The following is a 14,179-nucleotide window of genomic DNA, read 5'->3' on the forward strand; positions in this document are numbered from 1 at the left end:
AAAATGCAATCATGTGAAAATCATTTAAACCCTCTATGTCATTGAAAATCATACAAAGACAACATATCAAATGTTGAAACTGAGAAATTTTATTATTTTTGAAAAATATATGCTATTTTGAATTTGATGCCAACAACACATTCCAAAAAAAGTTGGGACGGGGGCAACAAAAGGCTGGTAAAGTTGTGTAAGGCTAAAAAAACATCTGGTGGTTGATTGGCAACAGGTCAGTAACAATATTGGGTATAAAAGAGCATCTCAGAGAGGCGGAGTCTTTCAGAAGTAAAGATGAAGAGGGGTTCACCACTCTGTGAAAGACTGCACAATCAAATAGTGCAACAATTCAAGAATAACGTTTCTCAAAATAAAATAGCAAAGAACTTTTGCTTTTCATCGACAACTATACATAATAACATTAAAAGATTCAGAGAATTTGGAGAAATCTCTGTATGTAAGGGACAAGACCAAAAACCAGTATTTGCTGGCCGTGATCTTTGGGCCCTCAGACAGCACTGCATTAAAAACAGACATGATTCTGTAGTGGAAATCACTGCATGGGCTCAGAAACACTTCTGAAAACCACTGTCTGTGAAAACAGTTCATCACTGCATCCACAAATGCAAGTTAAAACTCTAAAACGCAAAAAAGAAACAAAATATAAAAAGGATCCAGAAATGCTGCCACCTTCTCTGGGCCTGAGCTCATTTAAAATGGACTGAGGGGAAGACCTGTCACCCACTATAAACATTTGACACATTATGGAATTAAAAATATGACAAAGGAGATCCCGAACTGTTGAGCAGCTGAAATCCTGTATCAAATAAGAATGACAAAACATTTCACTTTGTCAGTGTTGTTGGCATCAAATACAAAATGTGCATAACATTTCTGAGTTTCAACATTTGATATGTTGTCTTTGTAGTACTTTCCTTTAAAAACATGGTCTACATGATTTGCATATGATTGCGTCCTATTTTTATTTACATTCTGAAAAGCATCCCAACTTTTTTGGAAATGGGGTTGTTTTAGAAGCGTATTTATGGTATCAAATAGACCAACTGATTTGATGTCTGACAAAACTAAAACTAAAATAATTTTAAAGAATGAGCATTAGCTAACAACAGATTTCACTAGCTGGCTTGTTTTGCTTGTTATTGATTATATTTTGAACTTGTGTAACTAGTTGTCCCCAGATGTGTATGTTTTTAATTATTATTTATATTGAAATCACTATTTGAAGCCGCAGGAGCTTCAGCTTTAAGCAAAGCCTTCAATGTTGCCGTTGCCGAAGTGCCATCCCAGATGAGTTAGCACATAACACCACAACTACACAACTAACCTAACTTTCAGTTTCAAGCCAGAAAACAATTATATACTGGATTTTTAGCCTCAGAAAAAAAAAATAATTGCAATCTGAACTGCAGACAGAATATTGGTCCGAAAATCGCAATTTGTCCTTGAACCCAAATTGTTCAGTGTAACCCTGACATGTGTTTTCACTATGAGGTCACATCTGGCCCCCATGACTACTAGGTGCTAAGTAAAGGCCAAAACCGTTCCTTAAAACTGATCACGATCTAAATTTTGACGAATTACTAGAGAGACTTTAGGGTCCAATTCCATTTCAGACTGAAGTCACCATTCATTAGAATGAAAGAAACATTTAGTCCAATAGCTTAAACAGAACAAAATGTGTGTTGCAATATATCATTATGGCCATTGAAAATGGAACATAACATCCATTGTCAAGAGTCAGCTTACAGGGTTAATAGGAGCAAAGCGAAATGTCTCACGTTAGCAGGAACATAAGCAGAGTTGATGCTACCACAGAGGATCCATAACAATTTAAAGGAATCTCAAGCACCATCCAGTGGAGATGCTTTCTGTGAAAGGTACTGAATTTTCACTGGCACTCTATGTCACAGTGTCTGCTTTCATTTGTCATTTGAGAGCCTATGTTGGGCAATCAAACCAACCGAGATCAATGCGATGCAAAGGCTTGTCCGCAGACACGTACTGTTTTCGGCAATCGCAGTGTGTGAGATTACGCTGCTCTCACATGCTTATCACTTCTCAGCGCACTGGCTCACACATGGTGCCACTCTCCACGCTCCTTCATGCCAGTGTGTCCCCAAACCTCAGATGAAAGCAGGGACGCGATTTGAGTCGTCAGATCCTCGGCCTAATTCAAATTCCTTTCATTCCGCAGCCAAAAAATGTGTTTGCGCCTAATCAAAGTGTGAGAATACAGCAGGGTCTGTGTCGGAGAGCGAGGAGGACAAGCTAAGCAGTCTCATGCCGGTTGTCTGCTTTGTGCAGTAATATGCAATCCTCATGCAGCATACATTTGTCTTTATGAAGTACATCACATAATGTGCTGTAAAAGAACAGTAGCTCAATGAGAAACAAATAACGGCCAAGCGATTATTGAATTTTGGATTCTATGAGTTACCTGCATGTTTATATCTGCAAATTTACTGCAGATGGTCCTTAGTATGCGATAACAGATCTACTATGGAAATGAGCGCTGCTGTTTTTCTACAGGAACATCATGGATGAGAAATGGCATAGCAAACAGATTTCCATATAATCTTTAACGCAACGCAAACCATGTCTGAACTCATTGACTTCTTCTGCATATCCGGCGTATGCAACAAACAGCATGGAGAAGTCCTGAGTAGCTCAGAGCCATGGCATTATGCAAGAGCCTGGGTTTCCTTGCAACGCCTCCACAATCGAGCTCTTGTAGACGCTTGGTTGGAAGGAAAAACCAAGGCTCGGGTTTCTGAAGAGAGGGGATATCAAAGCAAAAGGCCAAAAAGCATGCTAATGCCACTGCTTGCTGTTGGGTGGAGTGGCCCAATGTATAAGCAGGTTGGGCCAAATAGGGCAGTGAGGGCTTCCAAATGGTCTCAAGTCAATGTAACAAAAAGCCAAAACCGATGTGGCCTTCTCCAACCCCTCTCTTCATGGACTGGAGGAGAGGATAAACAAATGTTCATGTCACAACAAGGAAAATGATGAATGTGTGAGTCGATCGGAAGCTCATGCGATGCTTTGTTTCCAATAACTGAAAAACAGAAGACGCCGAGGAGAGTTACCCCATGTTTCCTCCCGGCGGCTTCCAGTGCTGGATCTTTGCCGGCATTGCGGCTGTTGCGAAGTATCAGTCCTGATTCTCTGGCCTTCTTGGTTTTGACAGGAGGAGTTGGAGGAGTACTTTTCTGAAGCCCTGTGATTTTGGAGGCGAGCTGTTGGGCCTCAATGCTTCCATCATCAGGCTGGGGCAGATCCTCAGACCCTACTTTGGTGGAGTATTTCAACACTTCTTCATCCTGAACGGCACTTCCTTTTAGCGAGTACTCACTGTATACTGATGACTGCAGCTCAAAGCTTTGGAAGACGTTATGGTCCAGCATGGATAAACTCGAGTCCTCTTGACATCTATTCGCTTTAACAGAAGTAAGAGTATGTGAAGAGCTTGCGTCCCGGCTATCAAATCTACTCGGATCAAATTGTCTCTCTATAGATTCATTCATGCTGTATCTCTTAAAATGTCTTTTCTTCAGTTCAGACTCTTCCTCGATGTCTAGATCATCTTTGTACCCTTGACTCTTTGCCCTCTCGGGTTTCAATGGGACGATCCTTGTTAATTCGGAACGAGCGAGTCCTGTAGCCCTCACCCTCCTCTGTACCTTTTCTGGAAGGACCTCTTCGAAGCTCTCTTGTTCAATATTACTAATTTTCTTCTCTTGCACAAACTCATCCAGCCGTTGCTTAGCGTCATCGTCGGGCTCCTCTTCATTTTCACTGTTGTCAATCATGATGACTTTCGTGATCTCAAACTTGACCTCTGATCTTCTTTTAAGCTCATCTTTCACAGGACCATTGATGGAATCAGGACCTTCTGGCTGATCTTCAACATTTATGTTCTTTGCTTCAGCTGAGACTTTCTTTTCTTGATCTTCTGCTTGTTCTATGGCATCATCAAACACTGTCTTATCATGGATGGGCTTCTGTTCATCTTCTAGATCGGTTCTGTTCAGCTCCTTCTCGCTTTCTTTGTTCGGTGGTCCGGTAGGCACATCTGAGGCAGCTTTCGCATGCTCCTTTATCTTCTCAGACATGAGCTCTGACCAACTCTCTGTTCTTGAAGTGTTCTCATCAGGATGGCTGACTTGTGTCTCCTCTTTCCCTGGAGTATTGTTGTCTTCATCTGACTCCTCGCTCTCCTGTCTTATGTTTGTTTCTGTTTTTGTCTCATAGACAAACTCTCTTATTCCTAAATTCAGACTCTGAGGTCTTCTCTCCCTGCGAACTTTGCTTGAACGCCGTTCTTCCTTCACCTCAGACTTGGACGTGAAAGTTTCAGCCTTCGCTGTAGACGGTTCTTCTTGCGATTTGTCCATGGATTCTACAGCCTGAGGTTCAGCTGATGGATCTTCCTTTGTGTCATTCCTTTGCTTTGACTCCGAAGGCCCTTCCTTCGGTTCTACCTTAGGGGATGGGAAACTGTCCATCTGGACCTGCATTTCTTCACCATCTTCCCCAGTCACCTCAATGTGTATCATCTTTCTTTCCACAGGCGCTTCAGTGACCACAGGAAGTGGGGAAACATGGACTTTGTCCTTTTCTGTCTCTTCCATTTCATAGTCCTGTTGGTAAGTGTTCTGTTTTTCAATCAACACCCACTCCTCAGAGCCCTATGTGTTGATACAGATGGAAAATCATTAGTTTTGCTGTTGCAAGGGCCAAGATAAAGTTCTCAGACATAACCAATACAAATTGTTTATTTCATAAAGGTAGATATTTGCAAGCAAAGCAACCTCAGGCGAAGTCACCAGTGTCTTCTGGATGAAACCTTCCACAGAAAGGCTGTTTACAGGTTCCCTCCCCCCTGCTCCAATTGCCTCCTGATGGTTGGTAATGCCCAAGACCAGCAGGAGAGAGCGGAGAAGAGTTATTAACCATTAGCTTATGAAGCTGCATTCACCACGAGAGCATTTCACTGCAAGTTCTTACAGATGGACAAAGAATCCTGAGAAATGCTTTTTATACACATTGAAATTCTGGCAGCTGAGCTTGCTCTGAGGAACCTTGGCAACTAACCATTACAGACGGCAGTTTTAAGAACAGGTAACAGTTCCCTTGTCGCTCCACCTACACATTCGCATAAATCCCTTTTTCCTTCAACAAACCCATTTTCACATTCCCAATTACGCACAAAGCAGTTAAAAAAACTCTTTGAAATCCAATTAAAAAACACATTCTTTTGGATATAAAAGTCTGATTACCAACACAAGCTTAACAATCTATTATTTAGATCTGAGCACAGAGCAAATATGTCTCTATACCTTCAAGCTGTCTGACTTGTGAATGATCTGCTGCAATCCTATTTCGTGAGGTGATGAAACAGAGCTCAAAGATTGTCTAAAAGCAAGTCATAAATAATAGACTGAACTAATGTGGAAAATGTCATCTTAACAATTTGATCACAGTGAGATTCCATTCAGCTGAGGTCTCAGCCGTCTCCTGCTGTCTGAAAAGACTGAGGCATTATCTTGCCAGCTAATCGATGTGACAAAGCTAGGATTATGACATGTCTTAAGAAGCTGGGGTGCAGTAAAAATCCCTCATGCAAAACTAATGAACAGTCTGTCAAATGCCCTTGAACAACTGACGAGAACTTTCTTGTATGAGGGGCTTGACATTATATGAGAGCATAGCCATAACATGGAACACTTTTAATTAAATAACAATTAAATACGGTTTTTGACTTTGGTGTTCTGGTGTTCAATACACATTTCAAAGCAGGTCTGAAACAAACAAACATTCACACCATGTAATTGCGACTCTTTGTGGAGAAACACAGATATTTCTATTTGAAAGCGCGTTTTGTTGGAAGAATAATATGGAAGGAATAAGAAGAAAAGCAGAATGTGCCCTCGGCAGCAGTCAGTGGAAAAAGGTTCAAGATAAGGCAAATGCAACAAAGGACTTTAGCTGCCATACACACAATACACCGTTTCTTCACAAATGAAATGCAGTTTGTTGTCACCAAGGCTGTAAAAATACAAATAAATATGAAAAGGAAAGAATCAAATAATAGTTTTTTGCATGGTGTACTTAAGTTTGTCATTGTACTGATTTTTCATTTCAACCTTACTGGGGCATTCCAGCCTTAAACTAGCATTTAATTATTTAGTTATTGACCTTGTAATATTTTGTAGTGCAGCATTGCATCCCAGTTTGCAGTGTCATCAAACAGAATACATGATTTTGCATCCTTAGTCTGTTTTCATCCATCAATGTTCTGTCACTACAGTACCCAGCATGCATTGTGATGCATCATAAAACCATTGGGAACTACAGTTAGCTATCAGGCTTCCATCTGCATTAGCCAGCGGAAAAAGAAACCATTGCATTTCAAACAGCTAGCCCTCAAATAACTGTCATCTGTCATCACCACTGAGCAGCTTTTCAGTCGGCAGCTGTGACAGAAGAACAGCTAAACAACCTGGAATCAGCCAGAAATGAACCCAACACCATTCGCCAAACTAAATGGGCTGTAAGATGCTTTACAGACTGGCTGGAACAAAACAACATTAATACTGATCTGGCAAAAACTGACAAAACTGAGCTAAACTTGATATTGCCGCAGTTTTATGGCTCAGTCCGATTTGGTCAGGCTCTGAAGGTCAGACTACACGTTTGGCGAATGGTGAATGGTAGTCTTTTTTATTTTATTGTTCCGTTTTAAAACATTAATGAAAATGAACAAATATGTACTTTTTACCTGGAAAAACTTATTTAAGGTTCACAGTCAGACCTTAAAACCACTGTTGTACACTTTGAGGGAACATTTACATTGTTTGTACCTTGATGAACAAAAATGTACCTGCACAGCACCTTTATTTCTAACAGTGTAGTAAGCCAGTAAGCATGTTTACAATAGATGTAATGGTTACATTTTTGATTTCGGCCGGAGTGCCCCTTTAATATCTTATCCAATGCTATGCTTATCTTGTTTTATAAAGCACTTTAAGATTTTGCAACTACAATTATTATTACAAAACTGTAAGCCTGTCCCCTTATAAAAAATAAAATACATTGTCAGTATTACCGGCAGTCGAACATAAACAGAACACATCGTAATATATTTTCAGTGCATTCGTTTTTTGTACAGATCCAGACTCTGACCTCCAGTATACCTCTATACTCCCTTACCCCCAGACTCCATTCCCATACTCACAGCCTTCTTCTCAGGCGTGCCGCCCGGGGAGGTCCCAGACAGGCGTTTTTCCCGGTTCATCAGCTTGCTGTTGGGCTCCCTGAGGGCTCTCTTCAGCTCGTTAATGCTAGCCTGGTGCTTCAGGAGCACATCCTCTGACTTATCCAGAAACTGCAGAGGGAGAGAGATAAAACAAGCGGGTCTTAGTCGCTTCATTGACCTACAATAGGTGAACGTGAGTACTTCCTTTGAGGATTACTGGCAGCGCCGTGGCTGAAAACACCCGTCGATAAAGCACGAACAAACCACAGACAATAGCAGTTACAGTGCAGTAAATGTTCCCGCTGAAGCTTCGCCTGCCTGCAATGCTACACACGTAGACGCTACATACATAAACACCATGTACTGGAAGGAGTAACAGGTACCTCCTGTTTGTGTCGAGGGGTAGACTCCATCTCCAACTGACAGGTCAAATGTGGGGCAAGGGGAAGGCAGCATGAACGAACAGGGTAGAGAGATGCAGGTGTGTTGGAAGAGGAACATTAGGAGGACATAAGGAATTAAGAACAAGACATCACAGAGACAAAAAAGGAGAGTGCAGTGGGCAGACAGGACCATCAGTGTTTCCCCTACTACTATAATTTAAGACTGTGGCCTGCATAGTAATCGCAATCACTCGTCCACTGGTCACATCAATAATTATTCTTTTCCGCAGCAAACAGAAAGGCAGAGCTGTAAGACACTGATTGTTGTACACGGTGTCTGGCGGTTTCCTTTCACGGCGTTCTTTATATCGATTGGCTGCTAAAATCATCTTGAAATCTGTTTTAAATCAGGAGAGACGCGGCGTGAACAGCAAGCCAAAACTGCTCCATGGCGTTTATTCGTTCAGACTAAGAATGACTCATAAGTATAACATGAGGTATTTGCTGTTTTTCTGCAGAGGATAATGTCAAAATGCGGTCCCACTTTATATGAAGTGTCTCTAATAACTGTGTAGTTACACATGAATAACATGTGTAACAACACTGTAACTACTGATTTAGTCAGTGTTCCAGATGGATTACAGAAGTAAAGCCTATGTAATTACACATGTGTATCAGCTTCAGTTTTGCCTTATTTAATTACACAAGTGGATCCTCTACAGAGGAACTTTCCTGTAGTGTTAAAGTTACACTTTGAAATAAGTGGACAGTTCCTGTGTAGTTGCTATGTAGGTACTGTGTAATAAAGGAGTGGTAATATAGAAATTGCTTTGGGGGAAATGCAACACATTTAATTAATGTCATTAAAGTTTCATGTTAAGATAAGGGGACGTCTGCTGTTCTGTTACATTACAGAATGGTTTAAAGCTGAAACTGGTTACAGTGTCACAGCACTAGCAACATAAATGCTAGCTAATTGTTAGGAAAGCTGGCAGATACAGTGTAAGTAATGTGTTAATGTAAGTTATTACAAACTTCCTTTTACTGCTGGAAAAAAAATCTTCTGGAAAAAACTGCTGTTCCAGTCGGAATACAAATGTAATTACATTTGTGTTATTACACTTGTGTAATTACATGAGAGAAAATAGGCTGTTATCACTGTTAAGATACATGTGTAATTACATGAGGCAAAACTGAAGTTGATGCACCTGTGTAATTACATAAGGTCTACTTCTGTAATCCATCTGTGACAGTGACTAAATCATTAGTAGTTACAATGTTGTTGCATACATAGTTCACATGTAACTACACAGTTATTAGTGACAATATAAAGTGGGACCCAAAATGCCTTATTTGGCCATTAGATTAGTATAAACTAGGGCTGTCAAAGTTAATAACTTGTTAATGCAATAAATAATTAACACCTAATTTTTCATATCATTAACTTTTTCCTAGTTTGCTCACACTGTGTGTGTTATGATAAACTCTATGATTATAGGCCTCTCATTCAAATACAGCTCTGAAATGGTTTTTCAAGCAAGCGCTTTCAGCACACTATGCTGGTCAGTGCTTGAGGGAGACTGCTGGGAAAAATCAATGAGCAATAAACAAACAAAAAGCAACGTCAAAGTGGATGAGCAAGAGGCTATAATCATACAGGAGTTGGTACTATTGACTGTATATATTATGGGGTATAAAATATACAGTTTGTGGGCTGGGACCGTCCCAATTATGGTTCTTATCCTGCCTCCAGATGAATTTATCTACGTTCTAAATTATAATCATCTTTTGGACCATTATTGACTTTGCAAAATATTGATTGGCACAACACAATCAATCACTGCTTAGCAACCGTCTCTAAGCACTACTTCATCTGATAAGTGAATGAAAAATACTGGCAAAACTCCTCAGAACAACCCTGCAGTAAGAACGGTAGTGGCCGTAAACTTTAAGTGAATTTGCTAACATCTGCTTTAATATAATATCTAACAAAAAACAACCTTGCAGCACAATGTTACGATCAGTTAGCTGGCTAAATTAGCTTTTCATTAGCATAGCTGCTGACAAAATAAATATTAATGAACCCATATGCATGCAATCTTTTGCATTCTTTGAGGTTTGCTAAAAGACCTTGTGTAAACGATGACATTCTCAGCATCCCGTCAATAAAAAGGCTTCATTGATTAAGACAGAGCAAATAGCCAGTGCAGAAGTAGCACAGTTTAAAACTGGCTTCTAAGCCCAAGACCCCACTAATCAATGTTGGACCAGTATCAGCCACCAATAAATACTGTTTAGGGGAAACACTGAACAGTAATATACAAAAATCAGAGACCACCATTTCATTTATTCAGTTTCAAGTCAAATGTCCATTAAGTACAAGTTATTCATTTTTCATTTTTTTATAACACAGAAAAGAAGCATCAACAACTAATTGTCATATCAAGTATAATACCAAACTCCAAAATGGGAGTTCAATAAGGTATTCAGAGAAAATGGGACTCCAGACATCCATGCAGACCTGGTAGACCACCAAAGGTACGTAAAGCTTTCGTCTTTGAGAGAGAGGAGATGTTTCAGATCTGAAAACATCACAGGTGTTTCTGTCCATCCTTCCACTGTGAGAAGACGACTCAGCGCTGTGGGTCTGAAAGGACCCACAATGTTGAGAAGCCTTTACTCAGCTTTGAGGTCATTATTGTGTTTGGAATTACTTTTGTCATAAAATGGTGAAAATGCAAACAACTGACTGAACTCTTGCAGGTTTGTTAGAGTAAGGCCCAATCCCATTTCTTTCTTTTACCCTTACCTCTTGCTTTTGAGCATCACCTTGGCCCTTAGAACTGAGTTACAAGTGGTAGTGATTGAAATCTCCCCATCTGAAATGGGACCTTCAAATATAAAGAGCATCACTTCATTAACAGCTACCAGCGCTGCTCTGTAGGCGACCCTGCCAGTCTGCAGTGACAGCAGAGGAGGGCAAAGTTCAGCTCCTCACTGCTGGGCTTTAGTTACATTTAGGGCATCATATGTCTTCAAAGAGGGGGGCAATTATTTATTATCACCCACCCCTAATTCTTCAGTGATATGAAGCTGACATTTTGTTAGAATTTTCCCGTTCCACCTTAAATGGAGCAGCAGTTACATTCTGGCGCTTCAGGCATCAGAACTGCTATTTAAGGTGGAATGGGAAATTTACCTTGCTAGCTACCGAGACATCGGCATACTATTAGTGAATGTTTATGCTTGTTATGAAGAAAATGACCATAGTACATTGCTGGTTTTTCTTTTTTTCTCATAATACTCCGTTTGGAGTCTCTGAAAAACCTCCGTTTGCAGGGTCATGTAGCCCCAACACTTCGCCCTATCCCTCTGTCTCAACAAGAATTGGGACACCTTGCCCCTAGATGTGAACAGGCAAAACGGACGTTGCTAAGTGGTAGGGGTGAGGGGTGAAATGGGATTGGGCCTAAGTCTCCTGAAAGGAATGGGAGCTGTACTAAAACACTAAAAGAACATTTTATATTATATTCAGTTGTTGAGGCTTCTGTAGAATTTCTGTTGAATATATATTTCTACTGAAAGATGAACTTGTACTTACTGGCCAGTCTGACTGGAAACTGAATAAAATGAAGGGATGGCCAGTTCTGTACAAAGAGAGTAGTTTTGATGGACCTGGTAAGATGGCACGTACGAGCATGCAGAGTGAGAGAGGGCAGAGAATAAAGCCTCTCTCCACCACGCAGGCTGATGTGGAATTATGAGCAATTCTTTAAAAGGTCTGGAAGGCATTCTGCTGATAAGGCTTCTTCTGCCTGTCACGCTGGAATCCTAATCCACAGCTTTGGAGCAATTGCATAAGCTAATTTTTCTGCCACAGTAATATGAGATGGGGTGTGAATTGCTGCATATAACCTGTCAAAGGTGACACGATTCAAAGTGCACTGTAATCCCGCATTTTGTTTTAACTTAAATAAATTAAGTCAGTTGTACATAAAACTCAGTGTATCCCACACATTGCTCAACAATTTTAAGTTAAGGGAACGTTTTTGATGATTTTGTACACCCAAATGACATTTTTGAGTTGAATTAACTTATTGCTATTTACTTTAGTCTGTTGCTATGGCAACTTTGAAACCCCACATTCAAAAAATGACAACATTTTCTTCAACATGTTTCTTTCTCATTAAAGTTGCTGAACAAATGTGTGAAACTGGGTGAAACTAAGTAAGCTGTGAAATACAATTACATGTTTGTTTTGTTAACACGATTTTATTAGATAAAATGTATTTCTTTCCCATTGGCTCCTGGCTCCATCTATTTGCATATTGAGAGTTTCCCCTTGTTTTGCTCACAGTCAGTGTGCTTTCATTCCACCCAGGCTGCCTTTCCTCAGGCGTATGTTTTTTATATATGCTTTACTCAGCTGCCTGACGTTGTGTTGTTGGCTAAGAGTGAAGGTTATCGTTCTCTTTGCTGATGAGTGGGCATTTGTGTTGGTCAGTGACCATGTTCACAGTAAAGGTTAACCCTTCGGTGTTTAGCGAAGTGGTTAATATCACTTAAATATAAAAAAATTCTCAATTGCCTAATGAGACATGCAATTAAATTGCAATTTCAAGATGTTAAATTAAAATAATTCAAATTTACAAGTTGCGCAAATGGTGTTTATGTTAGCCTAACTCAAAAATGATAGTTATTCTGACTCAAGTTTTCATTACACATTACTTAATTTTTTTAAGGCAACCGGGTTCCTCAAATTTCTTAAGTAAATTCAACTTAGTGTGCATGTAAAGATGATCACTTAATATAATTATATAACTTTAGCCTTTATGTGCATTCAGCAGAAACACTGAGACATGTAGATGAACAGAACCACAGACAGCCACCAATCACTATGGTACAGTACAATACCTCTGGTTTAGCATCGAGAGTTGACCCTACGTCCTCCTTTTCGCCAGCAAAATGAAAAAGAAGGAGAGAAATTAGCAGAGACACACAGAGCAGAGTGAGGGAGCTGGATACGACAGGAGGGTGGAGAACACACGAGGAGTTCAAGAGGAAAGTTTGGCAAGAGCTGGTTCAAGTTAGACTTTGAGCGAACGTAAGCAGGAGAGACAGCCTGAATTAGTAATGGCTAATCCAAACAGTCAAAGCAGCGGAAAGGCAGAGGATAGCATGACAAGAAGACTTAGAGAGAACTCCTCTGCACTTATTAGCACTGGGCTTAGTGCTTAGGGCTCATAATCGTATTCATCCATGTCCAGCAGATCATCTGGATCCTTTTTTTTCTACTCCATACACTGAGTAAACTTAAATGCACACTAATATGATGATTATCTGATGTCGACAGTTACTTGATTATTCAAGAGGTCATGTAAACAGAATACTGCAATTTTTAAAAACCAGATTAAAGCTGTTATTGGATCTGGCTATTCCACACATGCAATCTGATATCTGTCATTTTTCTTGTAGATAGAGCTGCCATGGAAGCAAAATGGCAATCATTACGTGCAATTTGGAACCATAAAAACTCCCAAATAAATATTTGCCAGGAAATGACTCACGTTAAGAAGAACTGCAGCAAAAAGTGCAAATTTAGGTCGCATGCTTCTCCTTCAGCAGGCTGCAAAGCTACGGTAGACTTGCCTATATTTAGTAAGGAAACCGATTATTAACTGACTCATGTAGACCCAGAGTTTTTCTGGTAACACTTCATTCGAAGGCTACCTACACTTCATTACACACGAATAAGCATTGAATAACATATTTATAAAGCAATAGTTGAGTATTTATGAACAACTTATGTTATTACCCGCAAGATGACATAAGATTAAATAACATTGTGCTGACATAAGGGACCTTAAACTAAAGTGATGGACAGTGTATTTCATTTATAACACTATTATAACTATGAGGCCTAAATAAAAACACTATCAATTATTAAATATATATATATATATATATATATATATATATATATATATATGAAGCACAAAAGTTCAGTTTTTAAGATGTTACAAAAGGAATAAATGTCTATCACCCTTACGCCTATATCATCTTACAATTAATGGCATAAACTGTTCATAAATACTCAACTACTAATCTAATACGTACATAATTCAACACTTTTTCATGTGCTATGAAGTCTATATGCAGGTAGCCTTCAAATAAAGTGTTACAGTTTTCCCAATATCAGATTCCTTAATTGCTTGTAAATTGTAATTTACTGCCGAAATCTGGTTTTCTGCAGTTTTTATAATGTCATATAATTTTGTATACGTTGATGTAGTCATAAAGACTTAAGACAGTAGGGCTGGGCACATTTGAAATGTGCACATTTGAACTTTTTCAACATGTTTTGCATTAAGGCCTTGCTGATTGTGGAGCATACATAATCCACATTATGCATACATTTAGCCTTTCCTTAATGAAAAAAAAAATGGTCCAAGAAATGTAATTTCACATAAATATCGGCGGTAGTGATTGTAAGTCAAGACAAATGGACTTGTCTAACCCTGAA

The 14,179-nt window shown here is 39.5% G+C and overlaps 1 protein-coding gene across 4 annotated transcripts in view; it reads right to left on the reverse strand.

Moving 5' to 3' along the window:
* LOC118800052 (band 4.1-like protein 1) overlaps nucleotides 1-14,179 on the reverse strand; it is a 182,832-nt gene that overhangs the window by 20,159 nt on the left and 148,494 nt on the right. For all 4 annotated transcript variants that reach the window (XM_036560200.1, XM_036560198.1, XM_036560199.1 and 1 more), the window contains 3 exons: nucleotides 7,253-7,402; nucleotides 4,827-4,913; nucleotides 3,102-4,703 (listed from right to left, as the gene is read on the reverse strand). In XM_036560200.1, coding sequence (XP_036416093.1) covers nucleotides 3,102-4,703; nucleotides 4,827-4,913; nucleotides 7,253-7,402 — 1,839 coding nt within the window. The remainder of the gene's footprint in view (nucleotides 1-3,101; nucleotides 4,704-4,826; nucleotides 4,914-7,252; nucleotides 7,403-14,179) is intronic.

This window comes from Colossoma macropomum, unplaced genomic scaffold (assembly GCF_904425465.1).
Source record: "Colossoma macropomum unplaced genomic scaffold, Colossoma_macropomum, whole genome shotgun sequence".
Lineage (NCBI taxonomy): Eukaryota > Metazoa > Chordata > Actinopteri > Characiformes > Serrasalmidae > Colossoma > Colossoma macropomum.